General features: G+C 48.0%; 3 protein-coding genes across 3 annotated transcripts in view; 2 read left to right on the top strand and 1 right to left on the bottom strand.

Annotated features, from left to right (window-relative positions):
* Positions 1–1563: 1563 nt before the first annotated feature.
* On the bottom strand, positions 1564–5108 carry crybb1l3 (crystallin, beta B1, like 3). The gene is made up of 6 exons (XM_035383875.1): positions 4897–5108; positions 3884–3954; positions 3282–3400; positions 2728–2860; positions 2110–2252; positions 1564–1732 (listed from the first exon to the last, which is right to left on the bottom strand). Exons 2-6 carry the CDS (start codon positions 3950–3952, stop codon positions 1564–1566), a joined length of 633 nt encoding a protein of 210 aa, XP_035239766.1. The 5' UTR covers positions 3953–3954; positions 4897–5108.
* Positions 5109–6372: 1264 nt separating this feature from the next.
* Positions 6373–10879, top strand: cryba1a (crystallin, beta A1a). Its single transcript, XM_035383877.1, has 6 exons — positions 6373–6727; positions 7241–7301; positions 8317–8435; positions 9154–9295; positions 9583–9725; positions 10284–10879. The coding sequence occupies exons 2-6, from the start codon at positions 7263–7265 to the stop codon at positions 10429–10431; spliced, it is 591 nt and encodes a 196-aa protein (XP_035239768.1). The 5' UTR covers positions 6373–6727; positions 7241–7262; the 3' UTR covers positions 10432–10879.
* A 2656-nt stretch (positions 10880–13535) lies between these two features.
* The window catches only part of cpda (carboxypeptidase D, a), a 22105-nt gene continuing 16312 nt past the window's right edge, over positions 13536–19328 (top strand). Inside the window, exons 1-2 of the mRNA XM_035385967.1 lie at positions 13536–14322; positions 14825–15072. Of these exons, the coding sequence (XP_035241858.1) occupies positions 13673–14322; positions 14825–15072 (898 nt within the window). The 5' untranslated portion in view covers positions 13536–13672. The remainder of the gene's footprint in view (positions 14323–14824; positions 15073–19328) is intronic.

Genomic DNA, 19328 nt, shown 5'->3' with positions numbered 1-19328 from the left:
ACCATCCGGTGATATGTGAACCAGCACGGGTTTCCGGCGTTTGCAGGTGGCCAAAATCCATTGACATATATACATGTATATATGTCAATGGCTAAAATCGACATCCGTGCTGTTCATCTCTGTGGTTAAAGGTGCTTGATCAGTGTCTGGCGCTCACACAACCACTTACACATAATTTACAGTAACTGGACACACGTTTCACATCAAAACCTTCCAACTTTCTGACTTACGTATCTACAATAATAATATTAATAATAATATGCACTTTAAGTTCTTGGACAGTTTTCAATAAATGCGCACTTAGATTTAAAAAATGGACCCTTGGACAGTTCTCAAGTTCATGTCAAATAAGTGTCAGGTGCATAAATTAGATCAATCATTTGGATTAAATATCCAATAAAATCTGGACGGCATGTTTTTATTCTACATTGATGTGAAGTCATTTTTCTGAGATATATCACAACGTTCTCTTTTAATTGTATACTAATACTCATTCTACTTGTTATGTGATCATTATCGGGATGGAAAATGAAAGGAAAAAAATTGGCGGCACATAATGTCATTTCTAAATATGCAACAATAAAACAGTTTCGACATTTATTTGTAGATGTGATACAGACAAAAAAAATCCAGTTAGGTGAAAAACAACTGAGATTAATGAAAGGGGACAACAGAGCTGTCACATGAGCTACTGACTGCTGCCGTAACTGAGGTTTGAAATCTTTTATTTTTCAGAGGAAATTCGCTTTCCAGATGCCAGCATCCCTGAGAAAGGTACAGTGTAACAAGACTTTGCAGAATTGGCTGTCGCATAGTAGGTTACAAACTTTAAAAAAGTAGCTCGGCGCAATAGCACTGTCATTTCGGCTAGTCTCTCTGTCAGTCCCCCGCTACAAACCATCTCCTCTGGCGCCACCCACGCGCCCAGAATGTCCTGTGCGCGCAGCACACCATCTGGACGAGTATCAAAAGAGAATACGATTTCGTAACAGCGGTTGAGGAAACACTGCCCCCCTATGGACCAGTCAACTGACTGCAGGCTCGCACAAGGCAATGAGTCAGGTAGTTTTATGTTTTATAAAATGTATTCTGTATATGTAAATTAATCACAGACCACGGGGTCAACCTCAAAGATAAGCAGACACATGCAATTCCCTGTAATTGAAACACAGAAGCAGAGAGAAACACAAAACAGAGGGGCTGCAGAAAAATCTAAATAAAAACAAAACAGTTTGTATTCAGTCTAGTAATAATGCTCCAAAATGCCCCGTTTTAAAATGTATTTGCACTTTAATTAATTCAGGCCATAGAATATATCCTGACTCTTAAAATGCCACTATAATTAGAACTAATATTACTACTTCCATCCCGAAAGACCAATCGGGGTGCTATTTTGTTTTGGCACGTGCCATAACGCATTTTGTAATAGCAGCGGTAGTAGTTAAACGACAGGTGTGGACTCGTGTGGCTGGACAGGAAGTGGCGGTCAGGAGCTGCGTGGGCGTTTGGCGGTCTCTGGTTGGCGGTGTCCGCCGTGGCTGGCTGCCGCGCGAGCTTTCACACCTACGCGCTCATCTCGAAGCAGCCGCGGCGATGCGTCTGCATGTCCCTCACGCGGCGTATGGACTGGATCTGCGGGTGGTGGGCGCCCCACTCGTTCCAGTGCTTGTAAGGACCGAATTCGAAAACGTATTGGTAGCCACGGTAGCCAGGGTACTGGTAGCCTACCCACCTGCATGAGACAAACAGAGATCATAACCCTTGAAGAGCATGTATTAGACGAAAGAGACAAAGCAAATGGCTGTTTAGGTGGTGATAATGGTTGGTTATAGTGATTAGCCTATTCTGTAATAATTGTGTGTGTACATTTGCAGTATGTTTATATATGTATATATAGGGTTCTGAATAGGGTATAATGACGTTGTTCACTCCCTCATTTTTCACATATACATTATCACTCCCTCAGCTGTCTTCCATGTACAGAGCGTATTTTTTATCGTTCATGTTTTTAACAATGCATTTGTCTGGACTAGGTGGGTTTCTGTAACTGAACGTGTCTGTACTGCCTGTCTGTGTTTGGCGACTGATCTGCGAGATGGTTGGACTCACGTTCCCCCAGTGACCTGGATGCTGGCCACTCGGTCCTGGAAGCCGTAAGACCACAGGCTGGGGATGTCCTCGTCACAGATCTCCATCTTACGGCCCTCGAAGTTCACACACTCAAACAGGCAAATCTTATGATCCTGAGGGTCCTGAGAGAGAGAGAGAGAAAGAGAGAGAGTGGTGGTGTTCTGATTGGTTCAGGTGAGGATACATTCTGATTGGTTGAGGTCAGGGTGGTATTCTGATTAGTTGAGGTGAGGGTGGTGTTCTGATTGGTTAAGGCGATGATGCATACTGATTGGTTAAGGTGAGGGTGGTGTTCTGATTGGTTGAGGTGATGATGCGTTCTGATTAGTTGAGGTGAGGGTGGTGTTCTGATTGGTTAAGGCGATGATGCATACTGATTGGTTGAGGTGAGGGTGGTGTTCTGATTGGTTGAGGTGATGATGCGTTCTGATTGGTTGAGGCGAGGGTGGTGTTCTGATTGGTTGAGTTGATGATGCGTTTGTGATTGGTTGAGGTGAGGGTGGTGTTCTGTCTGGTTGAGGTGATGATGTGTTCTCATTGGTTGAGGTGATGATGCGTTCTGATTGGTTGAGGTGAGGGTGCAGAGTAGCCACTCACCATGCGGACAGGCCTGACGGACATGAGACGGTCACACCTGTAGCTGTTTGACCAGGTGTCCCAGCGCGGGTACTCCCCCTTCTCCAGCATGAACATCTCTCCCGATAAGTTCTGGTGCTCAAACCCCACCCAGCTGTGTGACACACGACAGCATCCAGTCAATTCACCTCACATCCTATTACATCACAGTTCAACGCATCATGAGTTAATAGGCCAGCACTTCTGATTGGTTGCCTGTTTTCGCATTGGCCCTTGGGCATACCCAGAGCATGTACTGGTGCAATGGTGGATGGGATGGATATGATCTATTTCTAGGAGATGTTGCCAAAGTTATTCTCTGAACCAAACAGGAGGCCTAGATCAAAATAATGGCAGTTAAATACATGCACCAACAACCTTTACCTTCTAGTTGAGATGGTGTATTGGTGTTGAATCTCCTGGTGACTGTTCAGTACGTAAAGTATGTTTGTGGAACAGACCTTTAGTGTGTGTTTGTGAGTGAGTGAGTGTGTGTAGGGACTTGACCCGGTTGTGTGGGTGTGTATCAGACTTACGGTCCGCACTCGACCCTGATCGACCCGATCCTGTCGAACCCGCGTTCGCACAGGTTCCGGCACTCTCCGGTGATGTCCATCCTGCGGCCCTGGAAGTTCTCAAACTCGAAGACGCACATCTGCCGACGGAGGGGACAGAGGGCACAGTTCATCAGGACCCGCCGCCCTGATCGCAAATGGGCTGACTCCACCAGTTCACACAGGAGGGTGTCAGTATGTGCTGTGTGTGTGTGTGCTGTTGTTAGGGGCTGAGCATGTGACTGATTTAAGAGCGTGTGTGTGTGTGTGTGTAAGGGTACCTACGTGTAAGTGCGTGTATGTACCTGTGTACGTCTGTAAGTGGGACCTACACGTATGTGCATGCATGTACGTGTGTATGTGTGTAAGGGGGGCCTACGTGTGAGTGCGTGTATGTCTGTGTAAGGGGGGTCTACATGTATGTGCGTGTATGTCTGTGTGCAAGGGAGACCTATGTCTATGTACGTGTGTATGTATGTGTGTAAGGGGAGTCTACATGTATGTGTGTGTATGTCTGTGTGTAAGGGGGGCCTGTGTGTACGTGCGTGTATGTGTGTGCATGTGTCTGTATACGGGGGACCTACTCTGTGAGAGCGTAGGCCTACTCCAGAGGAGTGGCTTCCGATGCTTCCCTGGGTTGCGGAGTGGGACATGGCTGTGGGGAGGGAGACAGAACACAGCAGGACAGGTCAGTGACAGTGTTCAGACTACTACAGAGAACAAGCTAGGATGGTACACTGACATCAATCTGGAGCTAGTGAAACCCCCTGAACCACTGATCCCTATTCGGCTGGATCGGCCTGTGCAGTGCAGGGAGGACTGGCTTAGCTCATCCATGTAATATAAACATACGTGGATCTGCACCGGACTTGTTTCGGCCTGACGCCCAGTGGACGAGCAGGCTGTCTGAAAGGTAGTCTCGACACTCTTCAGCTCAGCCCTGCGCCTGTAATGTGTGCTTCTCCCCAGGACACTGCTGTCATACTTTAAGGGTAGATTTCTGAACTGATATGAAGGCTTCCTGTGTCAAAACAATATGAGTGCACAGAGAACAGACAACCAGACTGAGCTACAGTGCTTCCAGTCACGCTAGGAAGAGTGCTGCCACACTGCAAACTTGGTTCAGGGACAGAGGGACGGACCTCGCCCAAGCAGGGGGTGCTCTTTAAATTTCATCATCCCTCTGCCCCTCCCTCTCTCTTCTCTCCCTCTCTTTTTACCCTTCCTCCCCACTCTCTCTTCTCTCCTAACTCTTCCTCTCTTTTCTCCCCTCTGCCCTTTTTCCTCTCCTGCGAGGTGCAGTGAGCGCGGGTCGCCGAAAACGATCCGTTTTGTAAATGCGGTCGACTTCCTGCGCAGACGGCACGTGGGCCCATTCGGAGTGAGTTGCCCTCCCGCAGGACGCTAGCCACTTCCTGCTTCTCTGCGCTCGCGATCCTTTCTCACGTTGCATCCGAACGGCGGGGCGATTTGGCAAGCATTTGGCCAGCTCTGTCTTAACTCTCCACTCCTGCCAAAACCCAACCACCCCCCCCCCCCCAAACCCCCCCTCGAGGAACACCAGGAGCCCACCCCGCGTCCGAAAGCGGAACCTCACCTAGCGGCTGCAGGCAGGTGCAGAGAGCTGGAGCGAAGGAGGAAGAGCAGGAGGAGGAAGAGGAGGAAAAAAGCGGAGGAGAAATGCTGGACTCAGCTGCCGGGAGGGTTATATATATGCACACGCACCCTGCGTGTGTTTACAGACAGGAGCCCCCGACAGGCCATTGGACGGAGCGCGTTCTCTTTTGAGAGGGGGTGCGCTGATCTCTGGCCTCGCTGACACTGCGCATCGCTTTGTTTTTTGGGGGGGGGGGGGGGGGATGTGCGGTGAGCGGCCGCCTCCATCAGCAGAAACGCACGTCGGGGAGAACGGAGCAATGTGCTGAGCCGGGGAATCCGGGCGCATTGTTTGGGCCCGAGTCGGGCCGTCCCCCACGTGCGGTTCACCGGGGCGACGCCGGTGCCAGCGCCAGTCCCCTCCGGGGTTTGGGGTTCCAAAACCCTTTGGGGTTCCTTTGGGGGGTCTTTTTTTTTTAGCTGCACGGTAGCAGTCTAACAGGTTTACGGTGAATCGTGGCGCTAACTGAGGCGGCGGCGACGCTGGGGTCATTCAGAGGTCTTCTGAGTTTCTCTGCCAGCCTGCGGACGGCTGGCCTGAGGATGTGGGGAGGGCACACGCCTGCAAAAGGGGGTTTGGGGGTTAGAGAGAGGGGGCAGAGGTGCGGGTGTGTGCGGCACGGGGGTAGAGCCATACTTTATCATATTTGCCCAAATACTGAGCATTCAGCCTGTAACTGCCTACCAGACGTCCGGTCTGTTCACGGTCTGTTCCTCGCGGTCTGTTCCTCACTCCGAGCCATTCTCCGTGTCCCTCTAGCTGTCTTGCCTGTGGACGGCTTCAATTATCTATAATTCTGTAGCATTTCAGTGCCCCCATTTCTCTGTTTTCTTGGCTGTTAGCTTTGGTAAATAAGTTCCCTGCTGTTTGGTAATGTGGCACAGAAAGAGAGAGAGTGAGAGAGAGAGAAAGCTTGGGGGGGGGGGGATATGGCAGATAATAAACCCACACACACACACAAACTAAATCTCTCTCTCACACAGACACACACAAACATAGCCAAAATCTCTTTCACACAGACATACACAAACACAGCCAAAATCTCTCTCACACAGACACACACAAACAGCCAAAATCTCTCTCACACAGACACACACAAACATAGCCTAAATCTCTCTCTCAGGCACATACACACAATCAGCCCATTTCATTGTGTACAGACAATAGCTTTCTGAATAACTTCTGCATTTCATATATTTTCTTGTGTTAAATATTCATGTCCTTGATTAAAACTTGGGCTGTGTTAACCACGTAAGAGATTAATTCATTCAACGATCATCAAAATATCAGAGGAAGTAGCTCAGAAATACACAGAGGAAATAAGGTGTTTTCCTGAAGCGAGAGAGAGAGCACATGTAAAAGCACATACATCATCACTTGTGTGACAGCTGACATCTTTTAAATCCGTCTTTTGAAATGGAAAAGAACCATGCAAGTGCATACGCCCATTGAACACCGCTTCTAACTTAAGAGTTTATTTGTTGAAGGGCTTTAGATGCCACAGGGGTGACTGTAGATTAGTGTGGGGGCGTGGACTGGGACAGGCCCCTCCCCCTGGGGGGGGGGGGGCGGGGCCTCCAGCATTGTGCCAGAGGAGTGGAAAAGCCAGAGGCTCAGACCAGAACAATGGGGCCCAAAGCAATGTGCTGATCCAGCCCAGGCCTGATCCGTGGCCCCCGCTCAGCCCTGCCCCGTATAAAAGGCCCCTCGTCGCACCCCTGCACGAGAGACCGTTTCGTGGACCCCTCAACGCGCACGTCTGTAATTTTGGGTAGGTCAGGTAAGCTCCTGCTCTGTCGTGTGTCACATCTGTTTACATTTCTCTGCTCCCTCTGTGTCACTAGAAGAGCAGGCACACAAAACAAGCAAACAACCAGACAGATTTTCTGATTTTTTTTCTCCAAAAATTGTTTTGAATACCTGTATATGGCAAGCAAATATCTGGCCAAAGTCTAGGAATGGAAAGCACATAATTTTAACTTTATTGACTAAATGTGTACAGGAAAGCAGCATTGTTAGTGAACATTAAAAATTTTTTTAACATTTTTTACACAGCAAAATATTTGCCAGGGCACACAACGACAGACTAGACACTACTGTTTTAAAGTCGGGTTGTGTCCTGCATTGTAATACGTGGGCTATTCACATGAGGTTACCTGTAGGATGAAAGGGACTGTGTTATGCTGTGTAGTGATGTACTGGGATAGGGCAGTTCACTGGTGCACATTGTGATGCAGATCACAGGGAAGGACTGTGATAGGCTGTCTGTTTCTGTCTCTGTCAGGTCAGCTCTAAGGTCTTACAGAATGGCTCTGACAAACCCGATGCCAATGGGCCCATGGAAGGTAAGTGCAAGACCCCCAACACCCTTTCCCAAACCCAACGCTATCCCAACGCCCTCTCCAAACCCAACACTATCCCAACACCCTCTCCCAAACCCAACGCTATCCCAACGCCCTCTCCAAACCCAACACTATCCCAACACCCTCCCAACTCCCTCTCCCAAACCCAACGCTATCCCAACACGCTCTCCAAACCCAACGCTATCCCAACACCCTCTCCCAAACCCAACACTAACCCAACACCCTCCCAACATTCTCTCCCAATCCCAACACTAACCTAACACCCTCCCAACACCCTCTCCCAAACCCAACGCTATCCCAACACCCTCTCCCAAACCCAACGCTATCCCAACGCCCTCTCCAAACCCAACACTATCCCAACACCCTCCCAACGCCCTCTCCAAACCCAACACTATCCCAACACCCTCCCAACACCCTCTCCCAAACCCAAGGCTATCCCAACACCCTCTCCCAAACCCAACGCTATCCCAGCACCCTTCCAACACCCTCTCCCAAACCCAACGCTATCCCAGCACCCTCCCAACACTAACCCAACACCCTCCCAACACTCTCTCCCAAACCCAACACTAACCCAATACCCTCCCAACACTCTCTCCCAAAGCCAGCACTATCAAAACACTTTCCCAACACACTCTCTCCAAAAAACCCACCATTGCCCTCGAAAAACCCAGCATTATTTTCCAAATTCTCCCCCAAACTCTTTCTTAAGGCTCTTCCCCAAATCTAGTCCTGTTTTAAAAAGCCCGCTCAGTACAAACTGAACACTAGAGAATCACACTGCAGACCATTTTACCTGTGCATAAAAAGCCAATGTTTTTGAAGTGTAGCATATATTTATCCGGTGCTGGAGAGCAGCAGTAAGTACACCAACTAGAATTCCGGTTTATAACAGATTTAATAAAAGCTACATTTTACTGAAAGAAGAAAACGTGCAGTGTGCAGTGCGTGCGATGCAGTGATAAGTGTGGTAAGCGTGCATGTTTGCGTGCGTCTCCAGATCACGGTCTATGACCAGGAGTACTTCCAGGGGAGGCGCATGGAGTTCACCGCCTCCTGCCAGAACATCATGGAGTGCGGCATGGACAACATCCGCTCCGTGAAGGTGGAGTGTGGAGCGTAAGTCCTGCCTTGCCCCGCCCCGAAAAAAGCCACATCCTGCTCCAAAACCATCACACCTGCCCTCTGGACACACCATCCCCACGGGCTAGACTCGGGTTCGACTCCGCCCAAATGTTTCACTAAGTACAGCTAGTTATATCCAAATAACCAAACCCATTGACTAAACTGAACAATTTAGTAAAAGGTTTTTTTTGTTCTTAGTTTACTAATGTGCATGAAGCTAACAACTATTGATGTGCAAAATGATACACTATAGGTGATGTCATCAATGCAATTTGAAGCAAACGTAAAAATCTTTATGTGAACAACACACACTTCACAGTAAATTCTGGGGTGTTAAATTCTGGGGTGAAAGATAAAAGCCACTGAAGTACCTCACCTCTCTGTGTTTCTGTTTGTCCGTGTGGGTGTGTGTGTGTGTGTGTATGTGTGTGTCTGTCTGTCTGTCCATGTTTGTGTGTTTGTGTGTCTTCGTGTGTGTGTGTGTGTCTGTCTGTCTGTCTGTCTGTCCATGTGTGTGTGTTTGTGTGTCTTCATGTGTGTGTGTGTGTGTGTGTGTCTGTCTGTCTGTCTGTCCATGTGTGTGTGTTTGTGTGTCTGTATATGTGTGTGTGTGTGTGTGTGTGTGTGTGTGTGTGTCGGTCTGTCCGTGTGTCTGTTTGTGTGTCTGTATGTGTGTGTGCATGTGTGTGTGTGTCTCTGTCCATTCATGCAGCTGGGTGGGCTATGAGCACTCCAGCTTCTGTGGGCAGCAGTTCATCCTGGAGAGAGGAGACTACCCTCGCTGGGAGGCCTGGAGTGGCAACAACGCCTACCACATCGAGAGGATGATGTCATTCCGCCCCATCTGCTCCGCTGTGAGTTTCACTTCCTGGGTCAGAGGTCTCCAAGCCTGGCATGTCCAGCACGCGAGCTGCAAATTAAGAGTTGCTGCACATTTCAGTAGGTGCATGTGCCAGTGCATCCATCTCCAGAATGGACCAAAGATTTGGCTCGGATGGAGCAGACCTGTTATGATTGGTTTGTTCCAAATTAAGAGCAAATAATAGGGAAAATGAAAGACAACAATGGGAGCTGTGGGGTTACGTGGTGCTGAGTGTGGTGGTTCTCTGCCTGAGTGTTTCCCCCCTGCTTCCTGGAACAGACTCACAAGGACTCCAAGATCATGGTGTTCGAAGGCGAGAACTTCATGGGCCGGCAGTGGGAGATGTGTGACGACTACCCCTCCCTGCAGGCCATGGGCTGGTTCAACAACGAGATCGGCTCCATGCAGATCCAGAGTGGGGCGTGAGTATCCGGCCTCTTAGAGTGGAGACTCTGGATCCCTACAGTCTATGGGATTCTAGAACCCTACAGTCTATGAGACTCTAGAACCCTACAGTCTATGCGATACAGCATTAGTAATGCTGGTGAATCAACGCAAGAAGCCAGTTCACTGCTCAGAAACAGCCGAGCTTTGGAGGTTTAACAAACATCCTTATTGTCAGATGCTCAGTCAATACCTAATTGTGTTTTAGGGAGTTGACAACTGGGTGATGTACTCTGCTATCTACTGGATGGCAGTATAGTATAATGGTTAGCAATTGGATAAAAAGTGGACTTGTAACTCAGAGGTTGCAGGTTCAATGCCCGGGTGGTTCATTGCTGTTGTAGCTTTGAGCAATGTCCTTATTCTGAATTACTTTAGTAAATATTAAGCTGTGTAGATGGATTGTAAATTTTAAAACATAAGCCATGCTAGTTGCTCTGGATAATGTGTGATGTAATGTCTGACTAGCATACGTGACACGTGACAGCCACTTAGTTAGGGTGAGAATGCTTCTGATTGGTCCTCTCTTACCTTAGATGGGTGTGCTACCAGTACCCCGGTTACCGTGGCTACCAGTACATCATGGAGTGTGATCGTCATGGAGGCGAGTATAAACACTACAGGGAGTGGGGGACCCACGCCCAGACCTTCCAAATCCAGTCCATCCGCAGGATCCAGCAGTGAGTGGGACACTCCCTCCTCCCTGCCGCCCTTCCTTTCCCTCCTCCTCCTCCTCCTCCTCCTCACTGCCCCGTCTCCCGCCCACTACTTCAATATGCCTGTGAGACCACAGACCACGGACTGAAAACCTGGTGCTGCAGCGCTAACGTGCTAACGTGCTAACGTTTATGACCTGGTACTGTAGCGCAAATGTGCTAATGCTTATAACCTGGTGCTGTCGCGCTACAGTTTACAAACTCGTGCTATTGCGCTAATGTTTATTTCTGGTGCTGTAGTGCTAAAGTCTATAACCTGGTGCTGTAGTGCTAATATTTACAGCACTTTTATTCCAACATGTAAAGAAAGGGGAAGACTAAAGCGCTAAAGACTCCTTGGACTTTTCTTCTCATTCTCACCACTGTCACTGTACCATCTGTGCAAAAGTGATTAATAAAGAGAACATGACCGAACATATGAGTGACAAAAATGCAAAATGACTGTCAACTGTGTCTGCATGTGTTCTGACCACCCATTACCTTACCCACTACATCATGACCCTGTCCACTCTGAAAATGCCTTTCTGACACCACAAATCTCAGTGAAGCCTGGATATGAGGTGATCCCACAAACTAGCATGAGCTGAGAGTTACAGAGAGAACTGCTGACACACACACTGGCATGAAAATTAAATGTGGGCGACATAGTTCAGGAGGTAAGAGCGGTTGTCTGGCAGTCGGAGGGTTGCCAGTTCGATCCCCCGCCCTGGGTGTGTCGAAGTGTCCACGAGCAAGACACCTAACCCCTAATTGCTCCCGACGAGCTGATTGGTACCTTGCATGGCAGCCTTTCACTGTTGGTGTGTGAGTGTGTGTGTGAATGGGTGAATGAGAGGCACCAATTGTAAAGCACTTTGGATAAAAGTGCTACATAAATGCAGTCCATTTACCATTTACCAAATGAACAGGGTAACATATTACCTAATGTTTCTGATAAGATGAGTCATGGCAACAGTCATACTGACCTATGGTCCCTCCACCTTGCAGATAACTGGCTGGTGAAATGTTGGAACCTCAAAGGTGAGGGCAGTTTATGCACATGCTATTCACAAAATACAACTACTGCCTGATATTCCGGTAATAGATAAACTGTCTAACAAAAAAGTGCCTGTAATGCAGGCTACAGCATTAAAACTCAAAATGAAAGTGGCAATTCATACATGTCTCCTCACAGCAAGAAGGTGCAAAGTTTGAATCCCATACCAGGGGGCTTTTTGTGTGGAGTCTGCTTGTTCTCCCCGTGTGAGTGTTGGTTTCCTGCAGGTGCCCCAGTTTGCTCCTGCAGTCCAAAGACATTTAGGTGAGGTTAACTGGAGAGTCTAAATAGTACTTTGGTATGCATGAGTGAATGCGTGTGGGAACAGGCGGTATGCATGTGTGAGTGAATGGTGTGTGGGCCCTGCAATGGACTTGTGCAGGGTGTATTCCAGCTTTTCACCCAATGTCTGCTGGGATAGGCTCTGTCCCTCCATGACTCTGACCAGGAACAAGAAGTTTTGAAAATGGATGGACAATATTATATTCAGCAATATTAAGCTACTACAAAAATATTATATACATCATATATAAATATATACATGCATACAGACGGGTGACAAATTAAAGGAAAAACCTGAATAAATGAGTGGAGAAACATAACGAATGCAGATTCCATACAGGTGTACTGCGTGTTACAATTAAGTAATTAACAACCTATCATGCTCTGTGGCATGTGTAAAACTGCTGAGTAGGCCCAGTTGGCCTCTATTTTGCATCAAGATGGCAAGAGGAAAAGATCTAAGTGATTTTGAAAGAAGGATCATTATTGGGGCATAGATGTCAGGAGCTTCAGACACAAAGACTGCTCAACTGGCTAGTGTTTCAATAGGAGCAGTGACTGAAGTAACATCTGCATTTAGATCTATGGGACAGTAAATAGGGTTGGAAACTGTGGCCAAAAGTGCACATTTGATGACCGTGATGCTCATGCATTAGTGGAAAACCAGAAGAGCCACTCTTCCGCAGGTGACTGAAAAGGCTAACGCAGGACATGATCAGACTCTGCAAAGAGTCACTGCAAATCAATAGAAAGTTATTCTGAGTGATCACCTTTATTCCATGATGAAACATTTCTATCCTGATGGGAGTGGTCTGTTCCAGGATGAAAATGCCCCCATCCACAGGGTCACTGAATGGTTTGATGAGTATGCAAATGATGCGAATCATACGCTATGGCCTTTTCAGTCACCACATCTCAATACAATAGATCACCTATGGGAAATTTGGGAGGATGGATGGGGGCATTGATGGGGGCAGTGGATGAGAGGAAGAGGTGCTCTTCTGTTTTTCCGTACTGCTTTTCGCACTAATGCATGAGCATCACGTTATGTACGTTGTCCTTTTTCCAGGGCCCTACCACTGCTCTCAGTTGCCAGCATCTCCCAGCCAGCCCACTGCAGGCTGCTGTAGCCTACTGTTACATACTAGAGGTCATTAGCACAGCTTTAGGTGAGCCTGCGGATAGTGCGGAAAAGAATTCATAGAGTCTGCTGGATTCTTTGGAGCCTGAGAAGGGACATAACATTTACAAATCATGGTGAACTACTGTAAACTGTGGCCTAATGATTTGAGTGAAACACTTTTAGGGTTTCAATTTCCATTTAAATATTAACATGGTCTCAACCTCACACATGTAATGTGTGGAAGGGTGTAATTTATGGAGGGGACAAGGGGTTACATCCCCCCCACCCCAAAATAGGTTAAATACTCCCCCTAAATATGTAAAATTCCTCAAAATTTCCCCTGTTCCATTCCCCTGTACACATAAAAAGAATAAACTACAGATGCAGTTCTTGCAAACATTGCGAACAGTGATGTTTTAAACTATTAATAAAATTTGGTTATGAGCAAACAGACCAGTATTGAAATACATCTTATCTCGTGGGGTGGAAATTAATGAATAAATCATATATCTCAGAACAGGTTATTTTGTGAACGTGAAAAAGATTTTCTTAAAATCAAACGGTGTGTGGCAGTATGCAGGATCGAAAGATCGAAACACATGTCCCGCCTCCGTTAAGATGACGTCAGCGAAAACATCCGCCCCTCTCCGAGGTTAAAGGGAAGTTGAGAGAAAATAGGAAGGTAGTCAGACGCGAATAACAAAAACTGGAGTATTCGCGTTGTGACGGAAGTCCGAGTGAAAGATCAAAGAGGAGATTCTCTGAAATATGGCGATAGTAAAACTAGGGCAGCTGCACACATCGAAGAAAAATACCCACGCGGCCTTGATTGTCGCTGTTTTTTTCGTATATTCTCTCAACCCCTCTACCGTCTGCGAGGCTAGGGCGAGGAGGAGTTCGTCGGAGGAGGTAGAATCTTACAATAAATACTACAATTACGTGGATCTGACGCGGCTTCTCAAATCTTTGGCGGACAGGTATCCTCATGTCGCGAATTTGTCCAGCGTGGGCCAATCGGTACAGGGTAGGGAGCTATGGGTGATGAGAATCACGAAGGACCCCGCTGCGGACGGACCGGGGAAGCCCAAATTTAAATACGTGGGGAACATGCACGGAGACGAGACGGTGTCCCGGCAGATTTTGGTGTACCTGGTAGAACACCTACTGACCCGGTATGGGGAGGATCCGCGGGTGACGGACCTGGTCAACAACACCGACATCTACATCATGCCGAGCATGAATCCCGACGGCTTCGAGAAGTCCGTGGAGGGAGACTGTAACGGGGACAACGGTGGTCGAAAGAATGCCAAAAACATCGACTTGAACAGAAGCTTTCCGGACCAGTTTGACATCATAAACGTCAGAAAAGAAGACGTCCCGGAAGTCACGGCCGTGATTAAATGGATTCTTGAGAACAAGTACAGTTATTCTCTAGCTTCAGCCCCCCACCTCATCACGTTTTGCTGTTAGTTTGTGTTAGCTAGCTAACTTACTTAGTTTAGCTTGCTTGACAAGCTGATGTTGACATTGCTCGTTTCCCGTTACACTTATTCTAAATGATTGCTTCACAGTCATGGTTCTGAACTTGAGTCAGCTACCGTATCAGCTTGCATGCTGTTAATAGAGATTCACCCTGTTGTGGCTGTTCGCTAGCGTAGAGCAAGTAAAACAGTTAGCCTATAGTCAGAAATAATGTCTGTTAGTGGTAATAACAATGTTTCTGGTTTCTGTGCAGATCAGAACAGAACATTTCACGATGCATTTTGTATAAAAATGTCATCATGTCACACATTTGTCTTTTGTGGTACCTTTCACAAGTAGCCTACGTTTGACACCGTTACTGAATTGCTTGTGGAGGTAATGTTAGCTAGATGAGAGGAAGGAAAAGGTCTCGCCGTTCTGACTGATCCTGTGCTTCAGGTTCGTCTTGTCCGGGAACCTCCACGGGGGCACGGTTGTGGCCAGCTATCCCTTTGACGACTCGGCATCTCACGACCCCGAGGGCCACTACAGCAAGTCGTCGGATGACTCGCTGTTCAGGTACCTGGCACGGACGTACGCGGAGCGCAACCCAGTCATGGCAACCGGCGAGCCTAACTGCCCGGACGCCCCGCTTGAGACATTCAAGGACGGCATCGTAAACGGTGCCGAGTGGTACGACGTATCTGGTGAGTTCATTTTAACCTTATAATCGTGTTGCTCCCCCCCCCCGAGACCCGACCATAAAATCTTTTTTTACAGCTATCACGCGCTTTGCTGAAACCGAGGGGAAATGCTTCGTTGTCATGGTGACATGCCCTTTAGGGCAGCTTTATTGTACTTTGGTGAGCACCTTGGAACTGTTAATAACAAGATGGGCTGACTACCAGTTTTCTGTTCATATTAAGAGTGCTGATTTTATATATACCTGATATAATCTGCTATATGTTATATATTCACATTTACATGTGAATTCAGTTTCTTGAACATTGTGGCTTGACTATCTGCTTTTTGGGTGTATACCTTTGTGCAGTGGACCCCTGTGTACTTTTGAAAATGACATGTAATGTCTTTAAGGTGTCTCTGACCTAGCTGGCATTGCTCCGCTACATTAACAACTCCAAACTGGTGAAGAGCAGATGTGTTATGGCTGTAGTGCATTGTGGGAGAGCAGAGGTGCTGTGGCTGCAGTGCATTGTGGGAGAGCAGAGGTGTTATGGCTGCAGTGCATTGTGGGAGAGCAGAGGTGTTATGGCTGCAGTGCATTGTGGGAGAGCAGAGGTGCTGTGGCTGTAGTGCATTGTGGGAGAGCAGAGGTGCTGTGGCTGCAGTGCATTGTGGGAGAGCAGAGGTGTTATGGCTGCAGTGCATTGTGGGAGAGCAGAGGTGTTATGGCTGCAGTGCATTGTGGGAGAGCAGAGGTGCTATGGCTGCTGTGCATTGTGGGAGCGCAGAGGTGTTATGGCTGCAGTGCATTGTGGGAGCACAGAGGTGTTTGGCTGCAGTGCATTGTGGGAGAGCAGAGGTGTTATGGCTGCAGTGCATTGTGGGAGAGCAGAGGTGTTATGGCTGCAGAGCATTGTGGGAAAGCAGGTGTCATGGCTGCAGTGCATTGTGGGAGCACAGAGGTGTTATGGCTGCAGTGCATTGTGGGAGCACAGAGGTGTTATGGCTGCAGTGCATTGTGGGAGAGCAGAGGTGTTATGGCTGCAGTGCATTGTGGGAGAGCAGAGGTGTTATGGCTGCAGAGCATTGTGGGAAAGCAGGTGTCATGGCTGCAGTGCATTGTGGGAGCACAGAGGTGTTATGGCTGCAGTGCATTGTGGGAGAACAGAGGTGTTATGGCTGCAGTGCATTGTGGGAGAGCAGAGGTGTTATGGCTGCAGTGCATTGCTGGCTGCTTTCAGAAGGGGACAGAAAGTATGGCTCATCCTGCTAATATAGGGGTTCAGTGCAGCTGCTCACCCCACATTCTGGTGTCAAAACTTAACCGTAACGATGGCGACCGGCTGGCAGTCCCACAGGGCCATTGCACATGGTTGCACACGATCGACCAGAGGGAGGGATTTAGCCAGCAGTGTGTCCCCTGTCTCACTCCTCTGCTCGGTGGTGCCCAGAAGGCCTGTGTTTGTGTACTGAGTGCGCAGGTGTTTTAGTACAACCACACCACCCCTGCAGGTCACCACATGCTCAGGTGTGTGTTTGTGTTTGGAACCAGTGCACCGGTGTATTGGTAACCTACAGGAATGGTACTTTTGTGTTCCAACTGAGTGCACAGGTGTGTTAGTGACCTGAGGGGTGGTGTGTTTGTGTTTGTACTAAATGAACAGGTGTGTTAGTGACCTGAGGGGTGGTGTGTTTTGTGTTTGTACTAAGTGTACAGGTGTGTTAGTGACCTCAGGGGTGGTGTGTTTGTATTTGTACTAAATCAACAGGTGTGTTATTTACCTGAGGGGTGGTGTGTTTGTGTTTGTACTAAGTGCATAGGTATGTTAGTGACCTGAGTGGTGGTGTGTTTTGTGTTTGTACTAAGTGCACGGGTGTGTTAGCGACCTCAGGGGTGGTGTGTTTGTGTTTGTACTAAGTTTTGGCAATCCACAGTGGGGGCGTGTTTAGGCAGCCTACCGTGCCGTTTTGGCTGTGATAAAACCGCTCGTGTACTTGCTCCGCCGGGCAGAATTGTTCAGCTGTCTGTCTCCCACAGCGAGACATTACCTGGTATCGTGTTACACTTATTCTAGATGTAATCCCATCCACCCCCTGCTTCTTTGGCGGGGAACTCAATCCGCACAGTTGCCTTCAGGACTGGCCTCCTGTCACAGGCTGAAATGGTCAAACCTGCGCCTATTACCTGCAGTGCCCTGTGCCCTTCAGCAGGGGGAGACGTGGGCCTCGGCCCGACCTATGTCCCCGAGTCCCCCCAGGGCCCGGATGAGTGGGGAAGTGCGAGACCCCATTTCTGTTCCTCGCACCCAATCAAATCGCACGTTTTTCCCCAGCGTGTGCTCAAGTCACCTCACTCCTCTTTTCTTGTCTGACCAGTTCCCCCTCTGGTCTTTGTGTGTTAATCGCATTAAAGAGTGCCCTCCAAACCCCCCCCCCCCGCCTTCCAAACCGCCCCCCACCCCCTCCAGACACCGCACTGTCCTGGCAGTTTTGGGGTGTAAATATATATGAAAGTATGAACTCAAAGTGATGTCCCAAGTGAAGTATAAACACACACTGGAGCGGTATATAATTTCAATAACTTCACTAACCAATGAAACTCCCTCCGGTCCTGGGAAAGGGCCAATCAGAGCTCTGTGGGGTGTGGCGGAGGGAGGCCTCTGTTCACAGGCAGGTTAGGTTAGGTGTGCAGGGGAGTGATGAATGCGTAGATGACTTATATTTAGATTTTCACAGCGATGCTAATTTTCGCGGTGATGCTAATGACTCCGTCAGTGAGGTCTCACCTCTGTCACACACAGCTGTGAGACTGGTGCTATGCACAGATCCTGAGGTGTGGAAGACTTTAATAAGGAGGCTTTGAACGCTGTCTCGAAGCTGAGGCAATTGGTGAATTTTTTTTCCAATTAGTGGAATTATTCAGTAGGTCAACTGGGGAAACTTTAAACCCGTTAACTATATTTTATGTATTTTTAATATTCATTGGAATACAATGCTAGCTTGTGGGGCGTTTTTTGACATCCTAGACAATATTATTTTGCCGGCCATTTTGTGCAATCCAGACTGCAGTTGAGATCATAAGCGTTTTGCACACACAGTCTGTTGACGTGAAACGTAGAGTACTTTGCTTAACGGTAGGCTGAGCGCGCCGACTCTAAGCTTAGTCTGGTGGATCGTTGGAAGTTATCTGGCTGCAGTAGCAACTGTAGCTGTGAAAGGACGCTTTGCTTTCTGGAGATAGATATTGTGACGACCCCCTGCTCTGCTGCCAGTACTGCTCGTCGTGGTGTTGTTCACAGGTGCCTGAAGGGCAGAGCAGAGGGTTGTTGGTGCAATTGGGAACACCTGTGGCCAGGGCTCCCAGAGGGATTGAGATGGCCCGTCTCCAGTTTGAGGGAGCGCGCCCTCCCCCACATTTTGGCATCTGTTTAGCTGTGTTTTTGGTTTTACACCTTACAACAGTGCGTCAGCATACCTTTCACACATCCAATCACCTACACTACTCATAGTGCTGACTTTCACACCCCACGTTTCTCTTGTTTTTGGTATAATTAGGTTCATTTAAATAAATGTGCCTATGTGTAAATTCATCAGTGTGCGTACCCCTTTGTCATGGCCCTTGAGCCAGGTCATTATAGATAGATAGATAGATAGATAGATAGGTAGATAGATAGATAGATAGATAGGTAGGTAGGTAGATAGATAGATAGATAGATAGATAGATAGATAGATAGATAGATAAGATCGATAGATAGATAGATTGATAGATTGATTGATTGATTATTGTCCTCAGTGGGGAAATTCTTTTTAACGTTAAGTGCCCCGAGTCTAGCTTAGTCAGGTGGATCGTTGGAAGTAGCTGTGAAAGGATGCTTTGCTTTCTGGAGATAGATATACTGTAGATAGATGGATATATAGATAGATCATCGTCCTCGGTGGGGAAATTCCTTTTCATAACGGTGTCAAAAACATTCAACGTATTGAATCGCGCTCCACCGGAAAACGTTGAGGTCGACATCGACGCAACAGCAGAACAACGTGGCGGAAGGTTGAGCCGAGATGTTGAGCTGAGGTTAAACCGGAATCGCAGGGGGGAGGTGAGAGCTGTTAAGCGTCTTTTTGGCAGAGGATACGGTGCTTTTGTCGAAGCGAGGCCTCCTACACGTGGGCGTGCTATATCTCTGACCTGAGGGGAGAAGGTTGGAGTGGCTGTGCGGTGGGGGGGGGGGGTTCTGGGCCATGTGAAATTTGTGTGTGCCTTTTTTACGTGTTGTGGCCA

Source organism: Anguilla anguilla, chromosome 12 (assembly GCF_013347855.1).
Source record: "Anguilla anguilla isolate fAngAng1 chromosome 12, fAngAng1.pri, whole genome shotgun sequence".
NCBI classification, from domain to species: Eukaryota; Metazoa; Chordata; class Actinopteri; order Anguilliformes; family Anguillidae; genus Anguilla; species Anguilla anguilla.
Note: the sequence above shows the minus strand (reverse complement) of the source record. Positions and strands in the feature narration are given on the sequence as shown.

Bases quoted from the DNA above. Each gene is read 5' to 3' on its own strand.
- crybb1l3 (XM_035383875.1), bottom strand. From the start codon at position 3,952: ATGTCCCACTCCGCAACCCAGGGAAGCATCGGAAGCCACTCCTCTGGA. The intron at 2,861-3,281 runs GTAAGTCTGATA...TGTGTCACACAG, and splicing joins ATCAGGGTCGAGTGCGGACC to CTGGGTGGGGTTTGAGCACC. The intron at 1,733-2,109 runs GTGAGTCCAACC...TGTCTCATGCAG, and splicing joins ATCCAGGTCACTGGGGGAAC to GTGGGTAGGCTACCAGTACC.
- cryba1a (XM_035383877.1), top strand. From the start codon at position 7,263: ATGGCTCTGACAAACCCGATGCCAATGGGCCCATGGAAG. The intron at 8,436-9,153 runs GTAAGTCCTGCC...CCATTCATGCAG, and splicing joins GTGAAGGTGGAGTGTGGAGC to CTGGGTGGGCTATGAGCACT. The intron at 9,726-10,283 runs GTGAGTATCCGG...CTCTTACCTTAG, and splicing joins ATGCAGATCCAGAGTGGGGC to ATGGGTGTGCTACCAGTACC.